This window comes from Pituophis catenifer, unplaced genomic scaffold, assembly GCF_029215685.1.
Source record: "Pituophis catenifer annectens isolate HBS135680 unplaced genomic scaffold, rPitCat1.0.hap2 SCAF_2, whole genome shotgun sequence".
In the NCBI taxonomy this organism is placed as follows: domain Eukaryota; kingdom Metazoa; phylum Chordata; class Lepidosauria; order Squamata; family Colubridae; genus Pituophis; species Pituophis catenifer.
Window position 1 is genome coordinate 104,085,178 of NW_027256882.1, and position 22,339 is coordinate 104,107,516.

At 36.2% G+C, this 22,339-nt stretch overlaps 1 protein-coding gene across 1 annotated transcript in view; it reads left to right on the top strand.

Annotated features, from left to right (window-relative positions):
• FSTL4 (follistatin like 4) overlaps window positions 1-22,339 on the top strand; it is a 447,062-nt gene that overhangs the window by 411,769 nt on the left and 12,954 nt on the right. The window contains exons 8-10 of the mRNA XM_070933914.1: window positions 13,802-13,963; window positions 15,681-15,815; window positions 19,869-19,895. Of these exons, the coding sequence (XP_070790015.1) occupies window positions 13,802-13,963; window positions 15,681-15,815; window positions 19,869-19,895 (324 nt within the window). The remainder of the gene's footprint in view (window positions 1-13,801; window positions 13,964-15,680; window positions 15,816-19,868; window positions 19,896-22,339) is intronic.

The following is a 22,339-nucleotide window of genomic DNA, read 5'->3' on the forward strand; positions in this document are numbered from 1 at the left end:
TAATGTAAAGCATAGGAGGGGAAAAGAGGAGTGGAAGAAGCATAAAAGTCTACCATTTAAGCCACGTGGTTGGGTCAGGTTATTCCTAACATTCAATTATGAAGAATGCTTGTTGATGCCAATTAAGTTTTAAATTCAAACTTGAACAAGATTAATATAATAAACTGGTCTATATTGTGTAAAAACATATATGGCCAACTAAACTGTATTAATCCTAAACCAATAATATCACACGTAAAATTGCCTAGATTTACCATTGATGAGAGTTCTTAACACTTGTCGTGGGGTGCAGTGGTTAGAATGCAGTACTGCAGGCTACTGCTGCTGACTGCTGGCTGCCAGCAGCTCGGCAGTTTTGAGTCTCACCAGCTCAAGGTTGACTCAGCCTTCCATCCTTCCGAGATCAGTAAAATGAGGACCCCAATTGTTGGAGGCAATATGCTGACACTGTAAACTGCTTAGAGAGGGCTGCAAAGCACTATGAAGCGGTATATAAGTCTAAGTGCTATTGCTATTGCTATGGCTTTTGCTTTGGAACATTCCTTCAGAAACAATATGGATAATTCAGAATGCCAAATTGTCAGTGTTGGAAGAAACTAAACCTTGGATCATATTCCAAAAGGCTTTATGTTGTCAGTGTTGATAGTTTCTGTGGTCTAATAGATGTGTCCCCAAATATGGAATATTTGTATTTATTCATTGTTCATTTTATCTCTTTCCCTTAATAAATATATTCAAAACTGTAATCCATATGAATTAGAATGGGGAAAACATTGTTAGTTAGCAAAACCACATTGAGAATTAATCACTAAGCACAGGGTCTAGTTTGTTCTTTTATTTAAAAAAAAAAATTATGTTTATTTTTTTCAGGGTTTCCAGAGAATAAATAAAAAATACAGAATTAAATGTTGATATGTAGGAGGTAGTTTTAATGCTTTCAATATAACTTCTTCTGCTTTGTGTTCATGAAAACTTGCCAAATATACACAAATTCAAATCTATTCAGATTTCAGATACCTTGAAGGAGGAAAAGTATAGGATAAAGTTAGTTCCAAAATAATCCTCACTTTAAAGAGTGTCAGGAGATATTAAACCCATGTTCATCTAATAACTCCTAACCAAATAGTGCATTTAACATCTCACATGAGTAATGGTTTTCTTTAAAACTGCAAAGACAAGCAGTGTTAAAATTTCCTGAAATTACATTGTAATTATATAAGGGCACTTGCAGAGAGCATGTTAAAAATTGGATCTATTTAGCCTCAGACACAGCTCTCAGAAATTTAGATTGTATTGCTTCAGTTGGGGTTAAGCTATGATCATTACAGATCTATACTCTGAGACAAGTGATTAATTGTGGAGAGTAAGGAAGATCACCTTGATAGAAATATGCAAGAATTGTAACAAAGGCAATGGTTAAAACATTTTTAAAGTCCAGAGCAATGAGATAACATTCAGGTGCCTTCCTGGTTCATTGAAGTTTTAGTCTTCCTATGGAGTTGATCTTCCTGACCAGGGGAAGACATTAATGAATATATGATATGCGAATGTAACATTCAGTTAATGAAAAAAAATATGTAAAAGAATTTTGATTCGTACTCCCAAGGCAAGTGTTGGGCAGTTTGACATCAGGACCCAAGGGGTAAAGTCAGGCACGGATACAAAATATGGTATTTACTCCCTAGTATATAGTTCTTGTTTATGTTTCCTCTTCACACTAATGCACCCCTAGGTACAATATCAACTTTATTATTGTTGTTGCAATTATTATATCATAATTAATATGTTTTTGCAGATTTCCTACATGGGAAGGTACTTTATTGTTTATATAAATTGGTACTTATTTTTATATAAATAGTCAGGAAAAATATTCCAGTAATTCTGAATTCTGTTTTTCAACTTTTTGGTAAATCTTGTAAATGTTGCCTACAATTTATTTTTAATTTTTTTTAAAAATTACCCATTCCAAGTTGTTACAAAGTCATTGCTGCCACTGCTGCCTTGACCTTAAATGAGACCATGCTCATGAATTTGATTTTTCTTATCCAAATATTAGATTTGTAATTGCCTATGCTAAAATTCATCTTGTATGGGGAATTCTGGGAAATGAAGTCCATAATTCCTAAAGTTGTTGAGGTTGAGAAATACTTCTCCAAAGTGTTTTCCAGCTCCCCCCCCATCTTCATGACATTCTCAAATGTGATAATTATTTTCTACTCTTCATTTAAGTCACATACACTGTAAATAGGTTGAACAGAACAGGACTTAGAGCCCTTTGCTGTCCCATATACCACTGGTGTTACTGATGAACTAATATAGCTCACAGCAACACTAAAAATGTATCAATCTTAAAACTCCAGTATCATTCAAAATATCTGTAGACTCAGGGCTCAAATATGTGAATGAATATATTTTATTCTAACAATTAATAACTTGAAGAAATTAACTGGCTGTTTAGCAGTTTCCAAGCTACCTGTATTTATTCTGTATTAAGAACTGTGTTGCAATTTGGTTTCATCCATGTATAATTTTGCAGTCCTAATAATATTGTCTACATAAACAAAATCCTGGAAGCGTTTATCTATTTTTATTGAGATCTTACATAAAACAGTTGATTTAATTCACATGCTATTAGAAAATGTAATATCTACTAAAATTAATTAGTCATTGGGTGTATTAGGAATCATTCCTGAGCATAATGCCTTTAATATATTGGATTCCATTCATATTAATTTACCAAGTACTGGATTTTTTTTTTCTTCAGGAAAAAAACCCGCCTCTGTTTAACTAATCTGGCATATATTCTTTCAGACAGTTCTTGATAATTGACTTGCCAAGGTCAGTATGCATATTGTCAGCCTGGTTAGTAAATCTCTGTACATACGAAGCATTCTTTAATGAATGACAACATAATTAATGATAATTTTACAGATAAAATAAATCGAAATGTCCAGTAGGTTGAGCTACCCTTGTGTTCAGCTCCCAGTTCTGATTTTCTATACAGGTCTGAGATCATTTCAGTTCCAGATGAACTGGGTTTTACTGTCTGAAATCAAAAGGACCAGAAATTTCACTATCATTTCCAAATAATTTGCAAGATGAAATAATTTTGTTAAACTGAAGAACATTCTAGAAACCATTCTAAGAGAATGCATTCTACAATTGTCCATAGAGATTCTCAGTCATCCAGGTCATAGTTGTCTTAAAGATACTTTTTTTTTCCTTCAAAAGGAAAAAAAAGGGGCAAAAGAATCCATCTATGTTAGACTTGAACACCCCTTTAGAGTGGGAGGAATAAAACACCACCTATCTCCAGTTTACAACGCAGCCCTTTCAGAAGTTCCAAGAAGATTCTACAACTAATTGCATCCTGATTTGCCCTGTACCCTGAGGGTACAGATAAACTTCCAAGTGGCCTCAATAACTCTCAGAGAATGCAAACAACCAGATGACTGCAAATAAATACAATCCTTCCATTCCCACCCACCCCCCTGCGTCCTAAGAGAACTTATCTTTCCATCTTCCCATCGTCAGAACTGATGAAACTTCTTGGATGAGAAATGAAACATCTTCTTCCTCAAGGAAAAAAAACCAGTCCAGTTGCCTTTTGAAGAAAAAAGCACCTATAAAAATTCTACAACTCTGAGAATTTCTAGTCGGAATGACTAATTCTTTCAATCATGTTTAAAGATCAACTCAGTTATTTTAGAATATCCATGCCATTTAAATTAAGTTTCTGCTTTCTGTGATTTTGCTGTTTTTGCCATCAGATTGCCTTCTCTCTGAGCTGACTGTTCTTTAACCAAAACAGATCAGAATTAGGATTTCATCCGCTTTCAAAGTGGAGGCTCATTAGGGTATATCAATCAGACTATCAGATTAAGAAATTCCTGCTTCTGCAAAATCTACCTAGCTCCAAATATACTGCTACTTCAGTAATTTTTGAAATATTGCTATCTCAAAGAACTTTAGATGTGGTGTGTTTAAGGATGTCAGGACAGTTCTTTTTTATTTTGCTTACTGTTTTTATGAACCCTAGCCTAACCCTCTGGAAAATCTTATGCCATGATAAATTGGAAAGGATTTGAAAAGTCATAAAACTCTCTTGTCTTTCATGAGTTCAGCCTGCTTTTCAAATTTACTGAAACCAAAAGTATGTAAAACTCAAAAGTGGTAAATAACATTTTCACAATGCTTGTCAAGAGAAGGGAAGCCTATTTTTACTTTAATATAAAATGGAAAGGCAGAATATTTTAACAGCAGCTATAATCTTACATAGTCCTCGCTGATCAATAAATGTGTACTTTCTGAAATGGCTTATTACACCAACCTTGTAGCCCCTTAGAGAAAAATGAATTAACATGATGGCTTTTATTGGCCTTTCTCCCATTTTCAGAAACACATAATCTTTTGATCTTTTCAGAAATGCACTACAAGAAGGAAAACAACACATTTTTCAGCACATTCCTTCAGGACAGATATAATTCTACTGATGTTAACAAGGTTAATTTGTGTCTACGATCAAAGATTAAACTCTGATTGTAAACGTGTCTCATATATATTTAGTTGACTAATTACACAGAGCAGACATCCTATATTTTTTCCACTTTTTCTTTTTAAAAAAGCCTACCATTCTGTAGTGCTGGTAGTTTTAGCAGAAGATTAACAAGTTGGATTTGGGTCAGTAGTGGGTTCCACTTACCTTCACTACCAGTTCGGAACTGTGGCGCTTGTTTCGCTCATGTGCAGCGCTTCTGTGCATGCGCAGAACCTTCTGCATATGCGCAGAGTGTCTGTGATGACATCCAGGTGGGTGGGCAGAGCCTCCCACCACCACCGCTACCGGTGGTGGAAACCCACCACTGAATTTGGATAGATGTTATTGTATGTACCTTTTTCCCTTGCATGCATGGTGCATATTCCTATGCAATGCCTGAACACATAATACAGGATTAAATTAGAATTGTAACCAACTCAGAGTCACTTGGTTGAGATGGATGGCTATAAAAATTGAATATATATCATTTATTTTTAATTACTAAAGGATTATACTTGGGTTAAACTAGGTTTTGCCCCATGCTGCATAGAATCCAGCAATCCTTTTCCAATGTCAATTTAAACATCCTTGGGAAATAAACACATCTTAACTTTGAAATTGTATTATTGTTACTATACATAAAGAAATACTTTTAATATCATTTTGGCAGAATTAGATAAGGCACTTGAAGCACCAGATAAGATGAGCTTGTTTCTGGCAAACTCCAGTGAGATGAGACCATTGAGTGATGAGGGTCTGGAACCTATATAAACTATTCAAAAAGTTCAATGCAGACCTAACTGGTTTAATCGATTTGAAGATTCAATCTAGCATAATCTCTTGAGCAGTAGTGGGATTCAACTTTTTTAAAAACTGATTCTGTGGGCGGGTTTATTTGGGTGGGCATGGCTTGGTGGTCATGTGACCGGGTGGGCGCGGCTATGTGTATAGGGACTACTCAGAGGGCTGAAAAAAGTCATTTCTGACCAGTCCTCACACTTTTGATTGGTCCTCAAACGTATGACCATCCTCATATTTATGCCCGTTGCAGCATTCTTAACAACTATGTTACTCATTTCACAACTACTTCTCTTCACCATGGTGACAAGATAGGGTGAAAAACATAAAATGTGTGGACAGTCGTAAGTGCGAGGACTGGTCAAAAGTGTGCGGACCAGTCAAAAATAACTTTTTCAGCCCTCTGAGTAATCCATATGCACAAAAGGACTACCCAGAGGACTGAAAAAAGTGATTTTGTACTTTTGACCAGTCCTCGCACTTATGACTGGTCATCTTTTATGCCTGTTGCAGCATTCTTAACAACCATGTCACTCATTTCACAACTGTGGTGCTTCATGTGACCGGGTGGCCATGGCTAGGTGGTCATGTGGCATCGTTTCTTTGCCCTAATAACAGTTTGCTGCAATGGTCATAAGTGTAAAAAACGGTCATAAGTCACTTTTTCCAATGCCATTGTAACTGTCGTAAATCAAGGATTACCTGTACAAAAATGCAAAAAGCTGCCCTAAATACCAATAATTAGATTAGAAATACCTGCAAACTGGAGTTACAAATCAGGGAGAGTGCCAGAGCACCTTGAGGAATTAAAATAGTTAAAATGCAATGATAACTATCAGCAGCCAACTCTTGCTCATAAAGTGAAACCCTTTAGCAGAGAGGCCATTTAAGCTCTCCACAATGAAGCAAAGGAGCAAACAGTATCTGTTGCTTGTTAAACCAATTACCAGAGCAAACAGACACAGAACTAGTCAGATTTCCAAAGCTGCTTCTTTTCAGGAACAGAGATTAACATTTTTCCTTCCAAACAAAGCTGAATAGGGAAAATTATCTCATCACTAAACACAGGATTAAACATCACCAAGCACAGAATTAAACTTCACCAAAAAACAGTTTTAGACCAAAAGTCAGAAAGGGTATTTAAACTCACGTTTGAATGTCAATCTTTCTAGCAAGCCTTGCTGAATGTCACTCATCTTGGTTCCTTGTCATTAGAAGTTATTCAATTATTTCTTCAAAGTGCTGATGATTGCACCCTGGCTGAAAGAACTCCAACAGGGGAGTATTTCCTCCCAACAGCGGTGTATAAAGCTTAAAACAACTCTTCCCCTTTAAGAAAGTCAAGCAAAAAAAAAAAAAAAACCCTCCGAGAACCTCTGGAACCAGAAGCGACAGTAAGTCTAGGCATACTGCCGGAGAGGCAGTTTCTGTAAGCAGGGCAATAAAGATTAGGCTAGGAAACAACACTGAATATTGTAATTCCTTACAAGATTAACCCTGTAAAGTGGAAAAAAACAAAAGGAGATTTCTTTTAACAACCAGTTCTCCAAACTGCTTAACTACTTAACAACCGGTTCTACCGAACCAGTAGAATCCCACCACTGCTCTTGAGGGTTTCTTTACTAGCAGAAGTTTAAAGTCTTTCTTTGTCTTATCATATCCTTGAATATTAGAATAATATACAATAAAAAGTTGGAAGGAATCTTGGATGCCTTCTAATCCAACCCCCTGACCAAGCAGGAGACACTATACCATCCCGGTCAAGTGGTTTTTCAGTCTATTTTTTAAAACCTCCAGGGATGGAGTACCCACAATTCCTGGAGAGAAGCTGTCAGTTCCACTGATTAATTGTTCTCACTGTCAGAAAACTTCTCCTTAGTTCTTCATTGGATCTCTCCTTGATTAAGAAAGGTTTTGCTGGTCCAATTTGTTTAAGGAACTTTCCAAGGGCAGTGTCTACAGTTCATGTCCTGTGCTAAGGACATTGAGCTACAAGCGTATTCCACAGTTCTCAATCCACAGCTACTATATAGTAGTGCCTCTAGACAGGGCTAATAATAATAATATTGCATGCATTATTCCAAGTGTGGTCTTACCAAGGCTTATAAAGCAGTATTAATGCTTCATGTAATCTTGATTCTGTCCCTCTTTTAATGCAGCCTAGGACTGTGTTGGCTTTTTTAAAAAAATTCAATTGCTGTCGCATATGATGTGATAATGTTATATTCTTATACTGCTTTGGACTAAAGTACTTACTGCCTTAAGTACTCATGTTCTTACTCTGTAGGCATTGCTTCCAAATCCAAAAGAATCTATGATTCAGTCCCCAGTGGACTTTTATACTGTATGTCAAGAGAATTATAAAAACATACAAAAGATTTCGTGAATCTGATTAAAACCTAGTTTTTAGATAGTCTGTCCCTAACGATGGGGACACATGCAAAATGTTTAATGTGGAGGATATGAAGTCCACTGGAATTGGGCAGCCAATAAATTTAGATAAATAAATAATCCTCTATAATTTGATTAAATCTCAGGTTTCCTAAATTGGAGAATATCACAACATATATTGCAATGTTATCACTGTGCAAAGAAATATCTTCATTGGTCTTGAGTCTCTTACTATTCAACTTAACTGGCTGAGCTGGGCTTGCATAATGTTGCGTATACCAAAAGAAATATTGTGATACCTAAAATCTTAGTATAATTTGAAATACTGTATGTTATGGAGTTAAATTATTCCATAACATATTTCAAACTGTGCTAAGACTTTGCCTATTACTGTGAGAAACAAAAATGTTTAAGGTGAAGCCACTATGATAGGCTATGTCAGGATTTTATGGTTGTAAGATAATTATTTATTCTAACTCTAATCGGGTATAATTGAAAATTAAATGTCACTACTTTTTTTTTAATGGCAAAAATCCCAGATATGTATGGTTTCTGGCCAGAACATTATGAAGTTCTATGATACTATATTAAAAAATGTTTAAGTAAATATATTTATTATTTATTTGAATCAATCCACTTTTCTTTCTAAAATACATTAGATTATAGATCTAGATGTATTATATCTATGAATATTAGATATAACATTTTATGCTAAACAGAACTTCTAAATAGTTTTCTGTGTAAGAGCACAGATATTAGGAAATGCAAGAATATTTAAGGTCTGAATAGAAAAACATATCATATAATTAATCTATTTGCAGATAATGTGCCTATATGACTTAGGGATCAAAATAGAGATATATCTCAATGACAGTTTGAATTACATATATTTAATTCAGTGGCAGATTTAGAAGTTCAACTTTAGTAAATCATCTGCTACATTAATTAATACTGAGAAAAATTCACAAAAAAAGCTTGAATAAGTTATGGGACTTTACATCAATCCAGGTAGATATATATATCTAGCAGTGCTTATCACAAAGAACCAGCACCAATTAAAAATATTATTATGATTCCTTTCCCTGCAAAATAGAAAGAAAATTTAAGTCTCAGCAACATCTTTTGTATTCATTTCCTGGCATTTAAAATTACTTCTTCCAAAAAGCTGTTCTTAAAAAAAAAAAAACATTCCCCATTCTCTTTTCTTATACTTATCTTTGCATAGGGCAAATAATTATTACCCCATTTTTACATCATTATCAAACATTTTGGTAAGCGGGTTGCATATTTATTTCATTTAATAACAAGAGAATATCACTGATGTTTTGTGAAAATTCTGTATTGAACACAAAAGTTATTGGTGCAGTTTTTTTCCCATGTTTACACAAATTTCATTTTGGATAGAAATACTGAATATGTTTTAAGCATTTTAAACATCCCAAAGATTATATGTGGAAAGTGAAAGTGGGTGGATGTTTTAATTCTTTTGGCTTTTTCTCAGGTTACTTTTCAGTTTAACTTTTTAGCAAACTATTATTATCAGCTTGAGAAGAAAGGTGTTCTTCAGCATAATCAATTTTTCAAAGAAACAAAAGTATGAGTTGTATAGAATGAATGAGCAAACATCTATTGCACCCTTTTACTTTATATCTATGTTCCCTCTGGATATTAAAATACATCTCTAGACTGAGCAAAGATAAAATTGTCAGACTGATTTTTTTCCCTCCTACTGGGGAAAGTTTGAGTTTTTTAAGGAGTAAAATGGATGCTGTCTCAGAAGTTCAAGATACCATTTTGAATCTTAAACTTCCCATGTGGTGAGAAAATGGTCTGTTGTTTTAGATTTTGGTGTTTTTAAAAAGAGCTGTATCTTTCTTCTTAAACTTTTCTCACTCCAAACATTAAAAAAAACTGATATGAAAAATTCAGGCTGCACATTTTGGGGTTATGAGGCAGGGGTGAAATCCACTTACCTTCGCTACCAGTTCGCAAATGGGAACGCGCGCAAATGCACGCTTGCTTTGCTCGCACGCAACACTTCTGCGCATACACAGGACTTTCTGTACATGCATAGATCTAGCATCAAAAACAGGATGTGATGATGTCAGGGTGGTGGGCAGAGTCTCCTGCTGCCAGTGCTACCGCCAGTGCTCCCGAGCTGGATAGAACTGGCTGCATGTCACCACTGTTATGAGGCCGTAAAGAGGATGGTGTGGAACTGCATGTGGCTCCTCAGATGTCACACCTGCTCTTCACATTCTGTAGCATTTCCTCTGGACTTGATCCCAGCTGATCAGACAGGAAGTTTGGAATTAGAATGGCAACAGTATCTAGGATTCCATTGTCATGGTCGCTTCAATTCCCATTAAGGTTCAGAAGCTGCCATTCTTTTATGATGGAGTCTTGGACCTATTGAGTTGATTCCTCCAATGACTCACGAATAAAACAGTCCTTCAATATTTTTAGAGAATGTCCAGTTGAGAATGTTGAAATTTTGGGCTTACTCTGAAACCTGAGCTTGAATGTATTTATGGGCCATAGATTGTTAATCCCAACTCTACATCCTCATGTTGTACAGCATAACTTGCTCTATATGTATGGTTTAGCTGCAATAAGGTAAACAGGACAAAACAAGACTGAACAAGATTTGTTTACATCTCACACTGGTTTTGAGTCATAGTAGATGATTCTGAAGCTTCTCACCAGCAAGCAGGATTGAAACAGACAAGAGGGATATAAGAATACACAAACTTCTGAATTATTGTAGAAAAGCAAAGAAGCTGTTTTGAAAGAATTCCAACCATTGCTGCGTATGATATCTGTTTTCTGTTTATACTACAATCAATGATAATATTCCTGCTCCTCTTTCTCTTGTCCAGAATGTGTAAACAACTACAGGAAAGTCTCTTTGGTTTTATATTGTGTTAACAGATTGATCAGTTGTCAAGCTGTTTTCTTTTCACCATGTAAGAACTAGATCACCATGTAAGAACTAGATCACTTATAAACTTAGGTGGAAGATAATTACTATATTGGGTCAGGTTTGTGGCAGTGTGCGATGGCCATTGTTGCATCTTTGAATTGCTATCCATTAGAGTTGTTTGGATTGGTAAAATATTTACTAATACCCTGAAAATATGACTACTCTGAAAGTAAGTCCTAGCTTGATTTTTACACATGCACCCAATATAAGCCCTACCCCCAAAATAAGCCCTAATTAAGATCTCACCCACTCCAGGGTGCACGGGTAAAAATTAAGCTAGGATGGTGATGGGGGTGGAGCTGCCCTACTACTTATCTTTGGACAGTTGTAGCCAGGCCTCACACACCCCAACATCTGCCTTGCCGGCCCATTTCTTCTGCAGCCGGCAAGGCTGGCAAGGCTTTCCTGAAGGCCTCTGTAGCTGATAACAAAGCTCTGGATCGATCCGGAATTCTGTTATCGGCTGCACAGGCCTTCAGGAAAGCCTTGCCGGCCGCAGAAGAAGTTCCTGAAGGCCTCTGACAGCGAAAAGGAGCTGGGGTGATGCGCGCAAGTGAGGTTAGTCAGTGGATTACTTCCCCCCAAAATAAGACCTGTGCCTTTTGGTGGCAAAAAAAATATAAGATAGGGTCTTATTTTTGGAGAAACAGAGTAATTAAATTCTGGGAGTCAGATATTTGTTATGAACAATTTTCAGTAAAATTCCAAAATATTTTCCATATCTACTTTGACCTTGATAACCCCATAAGAACATATCCTATGTATATATCCAGAATTTTTCTGTTCTGGTTGCCTGATACTGGTTTCAGTTAATTCAGCCTGAGGATGCACATAAGGTGTTAAAGTATTAATAGATTAGATGTATCATCCATTTCAGCTAATTAAAAGATACATAGCTTGGGGATGCACTAGATCCAGGGTTTTTTCATTAGAGAGCCAGTGACCTCAAAAGCAGTTATTTTCCCAGTTTGGGCACAAAGATGTAAAAACAATGACAAAAGAGATTCATGCTTTGCCAATTGTATTAATATGATACGTTATACACAGGCAGCCCTTGAAAAACATTGAAAGAAATGCCAACTTGGTTAACAATACACTAAACAGAAAATACCAAGATTTAAAGGAATTTGAGATATTTAGTTCAAAATGCTTGTACTTACATTGAATTCCTAAACAGTCTGGACCTGGCATATATTCCTGTGTTTAAAAATGGCTTGTTATGTTTTGTGCATTTGTAATCATAAATAGGACAAAGGGATTTATAAAAAGTCTAATTGGGAAGTGAACAAGAAAGGAGAAATCTGAGATCAGAAGAGACCCGGAACCTGGGGGATGACTCACTAAGAAAAATCCTAGATAGAGCTTGACAGAAGTCCAAACTAAAACTTTGGTTTTTCACCATCACCAAGATACTATGACTTTTTGAAACTAGAAGTGAGATTAAGCAGTTTCTCACGTTTCACAGCTCTGTTTGATGGCCAAGGAAGAGCCATTTGCTAAACACTATTGGGCAGCAAAATTTTCTGTACAGTTTGGCAAGTATTATCTTTAGCAGTCAAGCTGTAGAACCTCCCTCCCTCCCTTCCTCCCACCCTCCCTCTATGCATAGGCACAGTGATTGTGAATTAACATTCCCCTCCATGAAATGTTTCAGAATGATTCCCCCTCTAAAGTAAGCAAAGTAGTTGCAAAGGACTGACAAGAGGGGGGATCTAGGATTATCAGATTTGAGTTCCGTTTAGGGACTATTAGATGATTTCTATGTGGTTGTTAAGAGTTGACAAAGACTTGATGGCATGTAATGAAAAAATCAATCAATTAAATAGTTGAAAAATGGTACAAAACTCAAATTCTTTGCTGCATCTAGTAGCCATTCAGGTTTTTGAAGCCTGGATATATTAAATACTCATATATTTAACGGTTGATAATATCTCATATTAGACTATGCAACCAGCAACAAAATGTAGAATATTCTAATGTTTTGGCAGATAGCTTGTTTTTATTTTTCATTTCCAAAAGAGAATTTGATTACATTATGTTGGTTTGAACAATAATAGCATTTGCTTCCAGTTTTTAATATCAGAACTCAGGATGGTTTAATTCCATTTGGCAAGAGGTAGGCTCTTTTCAAGTCTTTGAGGTAAAACATAATTAGATTTGTATTAAGTGTGTTACTCAGAAAAGAATTATTTTTTTAAACACCAGCATCAGAATTTAATAATGTCCAATATACTATATATAATATATTAACGCAATCTGTCTTTGCATTGATTATTGGCTTGTTTTTATTACAAAGGCATCTGCACTTGCAAGCAAAAGCACAAAACTGGTGAAAAAAGAGTTTTCATTTGTCCAGACAGTTATTTCACTTAAAATCAAGAGAGAGAGTAAGAGAAAGAGAGAGAGATGAAAGAGAGAGAGATGAAAGAGAGAGAAAGAATATATATTACACTCAGCTAATACAAAAGCAATATGGTCCATAAGTGTGCAGCTTTTAAGCAGATAAAACACAGGAAAAAGCTTATTTCAGTACTTACTTTCTCACCCACCACTGGAGTGAGGGGCTTTACTCATGGCCAGTCATGCCCTAGTCATGACCAGGTTGGACTACAGATGATCCTCGACTTACAACCACAATTGAGCCTAACATTTCCATTGCTAAGCAAGTCAGTTGTTAAGTGAGTTATGAGTTCTAAGTTATGATATTTTTGCTACACTTGTCAGGCAAATCACTGCAGTTATTAAGTTAACCATGTGGTTGGTAATCCTAGAATCATTTGTTTTGTGTAACGGGCAACAATATAAATTGGATGGGTGGGTGGGTGAATTTATTCAGTTAATACAAAATCAGTGTGGTCCATGTGTGTGTGTAACTTTAAGAGATAAATCACAGGAAATGAAGAGCTTCACATCTAGTGCTTACTTTCTCACTCACCATTGCCCAGGTTAGAAGCAACCTATCCCTTGGAAGAAACATGCAATTGTACAAGACACCTGAATTGGCTTTGTATACAGTATCTGATGTTCTAAGAGCTGCAAAGCTTAATTTAATGTAATTTAAAGTCATTTGCTCCTGTTTCTTCTTCCCATAGTGCCACCAGTCATTCGTGTCTATCCTGAAAGTCAGGCACAAGAACCAGGAATATCAGCAAGCCTCAAATGCCATGCAGAAGGCATTCCAAATCCCAAAATGTCCTGGCTAAAGAATGGCATGGCTATCACGCCAAAATTATCCAAGCAGCTCCTTATTTTAGGTAAGGGTAAAAAGAATGTGAGTTTTATCTATCATTGCAGAGTCACAAGGAGATTTCTTTTAATTTTTTTTTACTAATATGTGATCTTATGTCAGCTAGATATGACTTTGCCTTTGTGCTATTTGTATAACATATAACTAGGCCTATATTGTTTGTTAGTTTACTGCAGCTCTTTTTTAAATGATTCTACGTATATTATGCACTTCTCTTTTGCTAAAGAATTAAGACAGTATTCAGTTCTTTTTATCCATTATCAGTTGAGTGATTCTATTGCTGATCATTGCAAATTAGCCATTTTGAACAGAGTCAGTAAAGTTTTCAGCAATATACTTAAGAGCAGTAGAATGTTTCCACTGATAGACACACCTAGCTGTCCTTTTCAGAAGTTAATAATTTTATTTCGATGGGAAACCATTAAGGAATATATGGTTTATAAGCAACATTGGGGGAAAAAATCTGGAAGAACATCACAGCACAAACCACTTGCATAATGGTACAAAGAAAACTGCATGGATATGAAAGAAGGTATTACACTTCATTAGTAGTTGGAAAATAGCAATCTAAAGCAAGAAAGATATGACATAGCATAGAATGCTAGACATAGAATATTACACCAAGAATCAATTTCAATATCAGTTTTGACTGATTGTGAGCAAGCATTCTTATCATATTACATTTTTCTTGCTATATTTTTGTAAGTTTTTTTTAACTTACCTATACATCACTTACAGATTTACAGGACTGAGATGGTTTACAAATATTATAATATAAAGAAAGCAAAAAATAAATGGGGGAGGGAGGATTTTCTATTGCCAGAGGTGCTATTATAATGGAACTTGGTACTTTCTCTTAGACTACCAAGAGCCCTGATATCATCCTCTAATGATTTTACTTTCCTGAATACTTTTGAGGAAAGTCTGCTTATTAAGCAGTTGTGGAATTACTATGGGGTTCAGTGATGGAGCTGTACTATTTACAACAGGTAGTCTGTGGTCTGCATACTACTTGAGGGCCAATGATTTTTTTTTTAATTTGATTTATATGCCGCCCTTCTCCGGAAACTCAGGGCGGCTTACAATGCGTTAAGCAATAGCCTTCATACATTTGTATATTTATACAAAGTCAGCTTATTGCCCCCACAAACTGGGTCCTCAATTTACCTACCTTAGAAAGGATGGAAGGCTGAGTCAACCTTGAGCCTGGTGAGATTCGAACTTACAGTAATTGCAGACAGCTGGTGTTAATCACAATGCTATTAGTCTGCTGAGCCACCAGGCCCTTTTGCCCATAAAAGGGAAAAATAAAATACGAAGTATATTTCAATCATATTTCACAATTCCCCCATAATTGCCACTTTTATATATCACATACTCATAATGACAGCATATCTGTAAAAATTCAATTTTCAAAAAAAGGATGCATAGAAGTTCAGAAATGTTAACTGTATGGATATATTTTTCACTTGTCCTTTCCTTATTCTGAGAAAAGATATCAGCATGGATATCTGCAGGATATCCAGAATTTTCCTTCTGTAGGCCATCTCACCTCAAAATATATTGGACAACAGAATCATTCTGAGACTGGCCTACAATCTCTTTAATTTCATCAGAGCTCCCCAGCAAATTAATGTGCTCAGGAGAGCATCCTGACATTTGTTCAGGTTCTGCAACCTTTTGCATTTCCAACTCTTTATGCATTTCTTTTGGTGGTGCTGCAGCAAATGGAAGTGAACTTCATATCAACAGTGTTCGATATGAAGATACAGGTGCCTATACTTGCATTGCTAAAAATGAAGTAGGGGTAGATGAGGACATTTCATCTCTCTTCATTGAAGACTCAGCAAGAAAAACCCGTAAGTTTAATTTATATATCTACTTTCTAATTATATATCCTCTTTTGATGGACTTGAGCGATTTGAACCAAATTGGATTTTGCTTGCATAAAGGACCACATACTGAGGTCTAATTTCAGAATGACTGTTTAGTTCACATTGATCACTAGAAATAAGAATTATTTACAAAACTTTATAGTTTCTTATCTGTGAATTTCTAACTTATTTCTATAGCTTTCATTAGTAAGGTAAACATTCCAGGAGTCTTTGAACATAATGCTTTCAAATTCATTTCTGAAATCGTATATGGTATATGAAGAATACAAACTTGAGAAACCCTCCCCAAGGACCAATTTAAAATGGATTGATCCAGCAGATTGTCTTTGGAGACCTTTCCAAGCTATTCTTTCTGAATTACCAGCTAGCACTGGGTTTTGGCCAAAGTGCTTCAAAATTATGAAAATTGTAATTTCAATCCCTTTAGGTATCAGGCTAAAGAATGCTGCATTAAATTAAATTAAATTTAAATTCATTTAATTAATTAAATCCAATAATAATAGTTAACAGCAGCAGGATTGCATTAGCCTCAATTGTCTTCCCAGTAGCCTTTGCTCTTTTCAGCTCATGACTATGAGACCCATTGCTTTGCTTCACATTCACTAATTAAAATACAATTCATGATTTGAAGAATTGGAAAGACATTAAGATATAATAAACCATCTAGTTCATAATTATGTAACCTAAGTCATAAATTATCTGCAAAACTACAATATGTTCTGGAATATGAAACTATGAGATGGTAGAAAATAATAGTTCCAACTACTGTTTTTAAGGCATTACTCAGGTTAACATTCATTTTCTTTAGATAAAACTAATGATGGCAGTTGAAGCTGTCTGTCCTATTTGGATTGCTTTTGTTATCTTCATCATTCATGCAAATTGCTAGGTGACATTGCCTGTGACAAATACCTTAAAGTCCAATTTACACATAACTTAAAAAAAAATAAGTGTAAAAATGTATGGCGTTCATTCCTGTATGTATATCACAACAAAATCAACAGGAGAGAATTGGAATTGAATTTTGTTGTTGTTGTTATTAGTTGTGAAGTCGTGTCTGACCCATCGCGATCCTATGGACCATGTTCCTCCAGGCTTTCCTTCCTCTACAATCCTCTGGAGTCCATTTAAGCTCACACTCACACCTACTGCTTCATTGCTTCCATCCAGCAAGCTCATTCTCTGTCAATCTCTTCTTTTGCCCTCAATCTTTCCCAGCATTAGGTTCTTCTCCAATGAGTCTTTCCTTCTTATTAGGTGGCCAAAGTATTTGAGTTTCATCTTCAGGAACTGGCCTTCTAAAGAACAGTCAGGATTGATCTCCTATAAGACTGACCAGTTTGATCACCTTGCAGTCCAAGGGACTCGCAGAAGTCTTCTCCAGCACCATAGTTCAAAGGCCTCAATTTTTTGGCGCTCTGTCTTTCTTATGGTCCAACTTTCACAGCCATACATTGCAACTGGGAAAACCATGGCCTTGACTATATGCACTTTTGTTGGCAGGGTGATGTCTCTGCTTTTTAGTATGCTATCTAGATTTGCCATAGCTTTCCTCTCCAGGAGCAAGTGTCTTTTAAGTTCTTGGCTGCAGTCCCCATCTGCGGTGATCTTGGAGCCCAGGAAAATCAAATCTGCCACTACCTCCATTTCTTCCCCATCTATTTCCCAGGAATTGAGAGGGCCAGATGCCATGATCTTAGTTTTCTTAATGTTGAGTTTCAAGCCAACTTTTACACTCTCCTTCTTCACCCGCATCAAGAGGCTCTTTAGTTCCTCTTCACTTTCTGCCATTAGAGTGGTATCATCTGCATATCTGAGGTTGTTGATATTTCTCCCGGCAATCTTAATTCCAACTTTTGATTCATCTAGCCTCACCTTCCTCATGATGTGCTCTGCATATAAGTTAAATAGGTAGGGTGACAGTATACAGCCTTGCCGGACTCTTCCCAATTTTGAACCAATCAGTGGTTCCATGTCCAGTTCTCACTGTTGCTTCTTGACCCGCATATAGGTTTCTCAAGAGACAAATAAGAGGGTCTGGTACTCCCATCTCTTTAAGAACTTGCCACAATTTGTTGTGATCCACACAATCAAAGGCTTTAGCGTAGTCAATGAAGCAGAAGTAGATGCTGGAACTCCCTAGCTTTCTCCATGATCCAGCATATGTTGGCAATTTGCTCTCTAGTTCCTCTGCCTCTTCGAAATCCAACTATACTTCTGGTAGTTCTCGATCCACATACTGCTGGAGCCTAACTTGTAGTATTTTAAGCATAACTTTACTAGCATGTACAATGGTGCAATAGTTTGAACATTCTTTGGCATTGCCTTTCTTTGGAATTGGAATGTAAACTGACCTTTTCCAATCCTGTGGCCACTGTTGAGTTTTCCAAATTTGCTGGCAAATTGAGTGTAGCACTTTTACTGCATCGTCTTTTAAGATTTTGAATAGCTCAGCTGGAATACTGTCACCTCCACTAGCTTTGTTGTTACTCAGATTTCCTAAGGCCCATTTGACTTTACATTCTAGGATTTCTGGCTTGAGGTCAGTGGCCATCCCATCGTGGTTATCTGGGACATTATGTTCATTCTCATATAGTTTTTCTGTGTAATTTTGCCACCTCTTCTTAATCTCTTCTGCCTCTGTTAGGTCCCTGCCATTTTGGTCCTTTATCATGCCCATCTTTGCATGAAAAGTTCCCTTCATATCTCCAATTTTCTTGAAGAGACCTCTGATCCTCCCTATTCTACTGTTTTCTTCTATTTCTTTGCACTGTTCATTTAAGAAGGCATTCTTATCTCTTCTAGCTATTCTCTGGAATTCTGCATTCAATTGGTTGTATCTTTCTCTTTCTACCTTGCCTTCCGCTTCCCTTCTTTCCTCAGCTATTTCCAAAGCTTCCTCAGACAGACATTTTGCTTTCTTGCGTTTCTTTTTCTTTGGGATGGTTTTAGTTGCTACCTCTTATACAATGTTGCGAACCTCCATCCATAGTTCTTCAGGCACTCTGTCTATCAGATCTAATTCCTTAAATCTATTTGTCACCTCTACTGTATATTCATCAGGGATATGATTTACTTCAAACCTGAGTAGCCTAGTGCTTTTCCCTACTTTCTTCAATTAAACCTAAATTTTGTGATGAGACGCTCATGATCTGGGCCACAGTCATCTCCTGGTCTTGTAGAGCTTCTCCATCTTTGGCTGCAGAGCACATAGTCAATCTGATTTCTGTGTTGACCATCTGGTGATGTCCATGTGTAGAGTCGTCTCTTGGGTTGTTGGAAAATTGAATACATCTGCTAAATAATTTGCTTTCAGTGACGAACAGAATGTTGCCATCTTATGTTAGATGGCAGAATAGCCCTAAAGTCCACAGCTGGAAGAGGCCAGGAGTGGATTGACTATAAGGTAGCCACTACATTAGATATTCTAGTTTACATAAAATAGTGGGATTGTGCTTGGAGGAAAACAGATTATGCTTGTAGCAAGCTGGCCAATATGTACGAAGCTAACCAAGGCTATTCTAAATAGCCTTCTAGGTTGGGAAGACTGTATTAGATCTTTCACATTTAAAAAAACATTATAGAGAGTTTAAACATATTATCACCACTATTAGCAAAATAATATTTATTTTTGACCTATAGGAAGTTATATATAGCCTAGACATGATTGTGATTGGTACACCGCTCTACGTGATTACAGTGAGTTGTCTCAAAGATTACCACCCTTATGCAGGCAAAAATCCCAAGGTACTTTGCTGAACATGATGGTTTTCCTATGTACAAATACTTTGACTAGGAGGGGAGGGGGTGTCTGGAATTCTAACACAGAAATTCAAAATTGATGGGATTCCCTCCAACAACCTCATTTCTCTAGAAAAATACAATCACTTATTACAGAAATTGCTATTGTGTAAGAAAAGAACAAAAGAATATTAACGTCATTTAACTGCTACAATGAAATGTTGACATTGTTTTTTGTTTCCATTTTCTGGCTCTCCCATTTCTCTGATGCTGCAGTTGCAAACATACTGTGGCGAGAGGAAGGTACTGCAGTAACATTGTCTTGTTGTAGTGATAATGTGCTTGTCTGCTTTAATAAATCCATAAGAAACCATTCTCCACTGATCTTCCACTAGTGTTAGCAATGTTGGCCAGTCTCAGTTTAAGGCACAGGCAAACCAATTGCATAATTGGGACAATATAAATACAGTAATATACATTTTCAAAGGGGTGCCTAAGACATGATGGGCCAGGCCAGTCTTATCCCACCTGGACATTTTCTACCTACATGAACTTCCATCCTCAGAATTCTTCAACTACGTAGTCATTCTTAAATATTCTGGGAGTTGAAATTCACCCCTCTGAAAAGCATCTAGGTTGGGAGGACTGTATTAGATCTTCCACATGTTAAAAAAAAAAAAAAAACATTATCGAGAATTTAAACATATTATCATTACTATTAGCAGAATAATATTTATTTTTGACCTATAAACTATAGCAACCGGGCCCTGTCATTCTTGCTTCATAATTGTGTTTGTATAGTTTATTTAATTAAGCCACATTCTTCAGTGCCATATTTCCTCAATACCCTGTACAGGGCGAAAAAGGGGACACATCATTTCTTTAAGCAAAACAGAACCTTTGCTTACTATTCATGTCTGCTTATTTGGCAGTTATGCATTTGGTTCTGATTTTGGTGCATTTTGTACACAGCTTTAAACAATCAAATATTTTCAAGGTTCAAATATTCCTTATAACATCTCACAATAGCCTTGGAAGGCATCCAACCCTGGCCTTATTCCACACTATCATGCTTGAAAAATATATGAGATTGCAAAATAAAACAGTCACTATGAAATGTTCCTTTGGAAAGCAAACATTAGATCATTTGCAAAAAGGGAAGGGATGGTTAGGGTAGGGTAGGGTAGGATAGGGTAGGGTAGGATAGGATATGATTAGTGGTGGGTTGCTATCGGTTCACCCCGGATCAGGTGAACGAGTAGTGGTGGCGGGAGGCACATGCCTCCCGCCACAAGCAAACCGGTAGCGACAGGTTTTGAAACCCGCCCCTGGATACGATACGATACGATATGACACAACACAACACAACGGAATAGTGTCATGGGTGCTGACATTTCAGGTTTAAAGATATTATATGAAAATACAAGATACATATTCATCCATGTATCAAAATATAATTTTATTTATAAATGTTTTTATATATTTGCACATGCAAAAAATTCCGCATGGGAATTCTTGTTTAACTTTTTGAACTTAACAAATGCTGATTATGACCAAATGTGTTCATAGCTAACTTTCTAGACCTTTGGCAGACCTATAAACAGCTTGACATCCTGCTAAATTACTGAAATAATCCATATTGATGGCACCCTGTGATGAAAGGCTGTATCCCTTAGCCCTTAGCGTCATAAGGCTTCTTAGATTGTTTAGAACTCTTATTAAAGACATTAGTAATAGTGACATAACAGTGAAATGAACTTTGCAATAAAGAAAACACAAGATATTACACTTTCAGGATCTCCTACAGTTTTCAGCTTGGCTCTTGGGCTCAAGAAGCAGCAGATCAGACCTACAGAAACTCCCCCCCCTCCTTTCTTTCAACTCTCTAATGCCCTCATTCATCTCTCATGATATGAAAGTAGAAATAGTCACACATGATTAAGTAGAGAAATAGCAAACAGACAAGTAGACATATAAGATGTCTATTACAAAATGCTGAGAAAATCAGAAAGGCAGTTTTAAGATTAATTTCAAGCAAATGTAACATCATAGATGATGGCAATAAATGTTGCAGAGCCTTCTGAGTTGCTATGTCAGTTATTCCTGAATTTTAAAATTTGCTGTACTGGGTATTTCAGAAACAGGACAAGACAATCAGACTGCAAATAATGAAAAGACAGCCAGATTATAGATATAATGATAGGAGAAAATTAAATTTTGCTCATCTGCAAAAAGATTGTGAGAACCATTCTTTGTTTATAATGCTGTGCTGTATTGCAAGTTAATATCCCTGAGAGAAAACTTATTCAGTCACGGGGTTACATTATCTTTCTTTGAAATCAATTCAATAGGATACTTCAAATGGGGAAAAAAAAGAAAGAAACAAGGATGTTTCTTGGAAGAGAATGCTATGTGAAATGAAGAATTCTAAAAGCCCATTTGGAGCTAAACTCTATTCAAAATACAAAATAATTGAAACAGAATACTGTACTTTATAAAAGTAGACATAATTTTTAGCATTGAAATACTGGTTCTCATTGAATTCAGAGCACAATATGCAGTATTCTAATAGAAAATGTATTATGAATGTGTGTTTGCATCACTAATAAATACGCAAACAACATTAAATACATTCTTGATGTTACCATTAGCAACTGTTTTAAGAGTATGACATATCAAATCTAGAATGTGGATCGTGTATTTTCATCAAAACAGTCGTGCAGAATAGGAAGTCAGTATGCATGAAT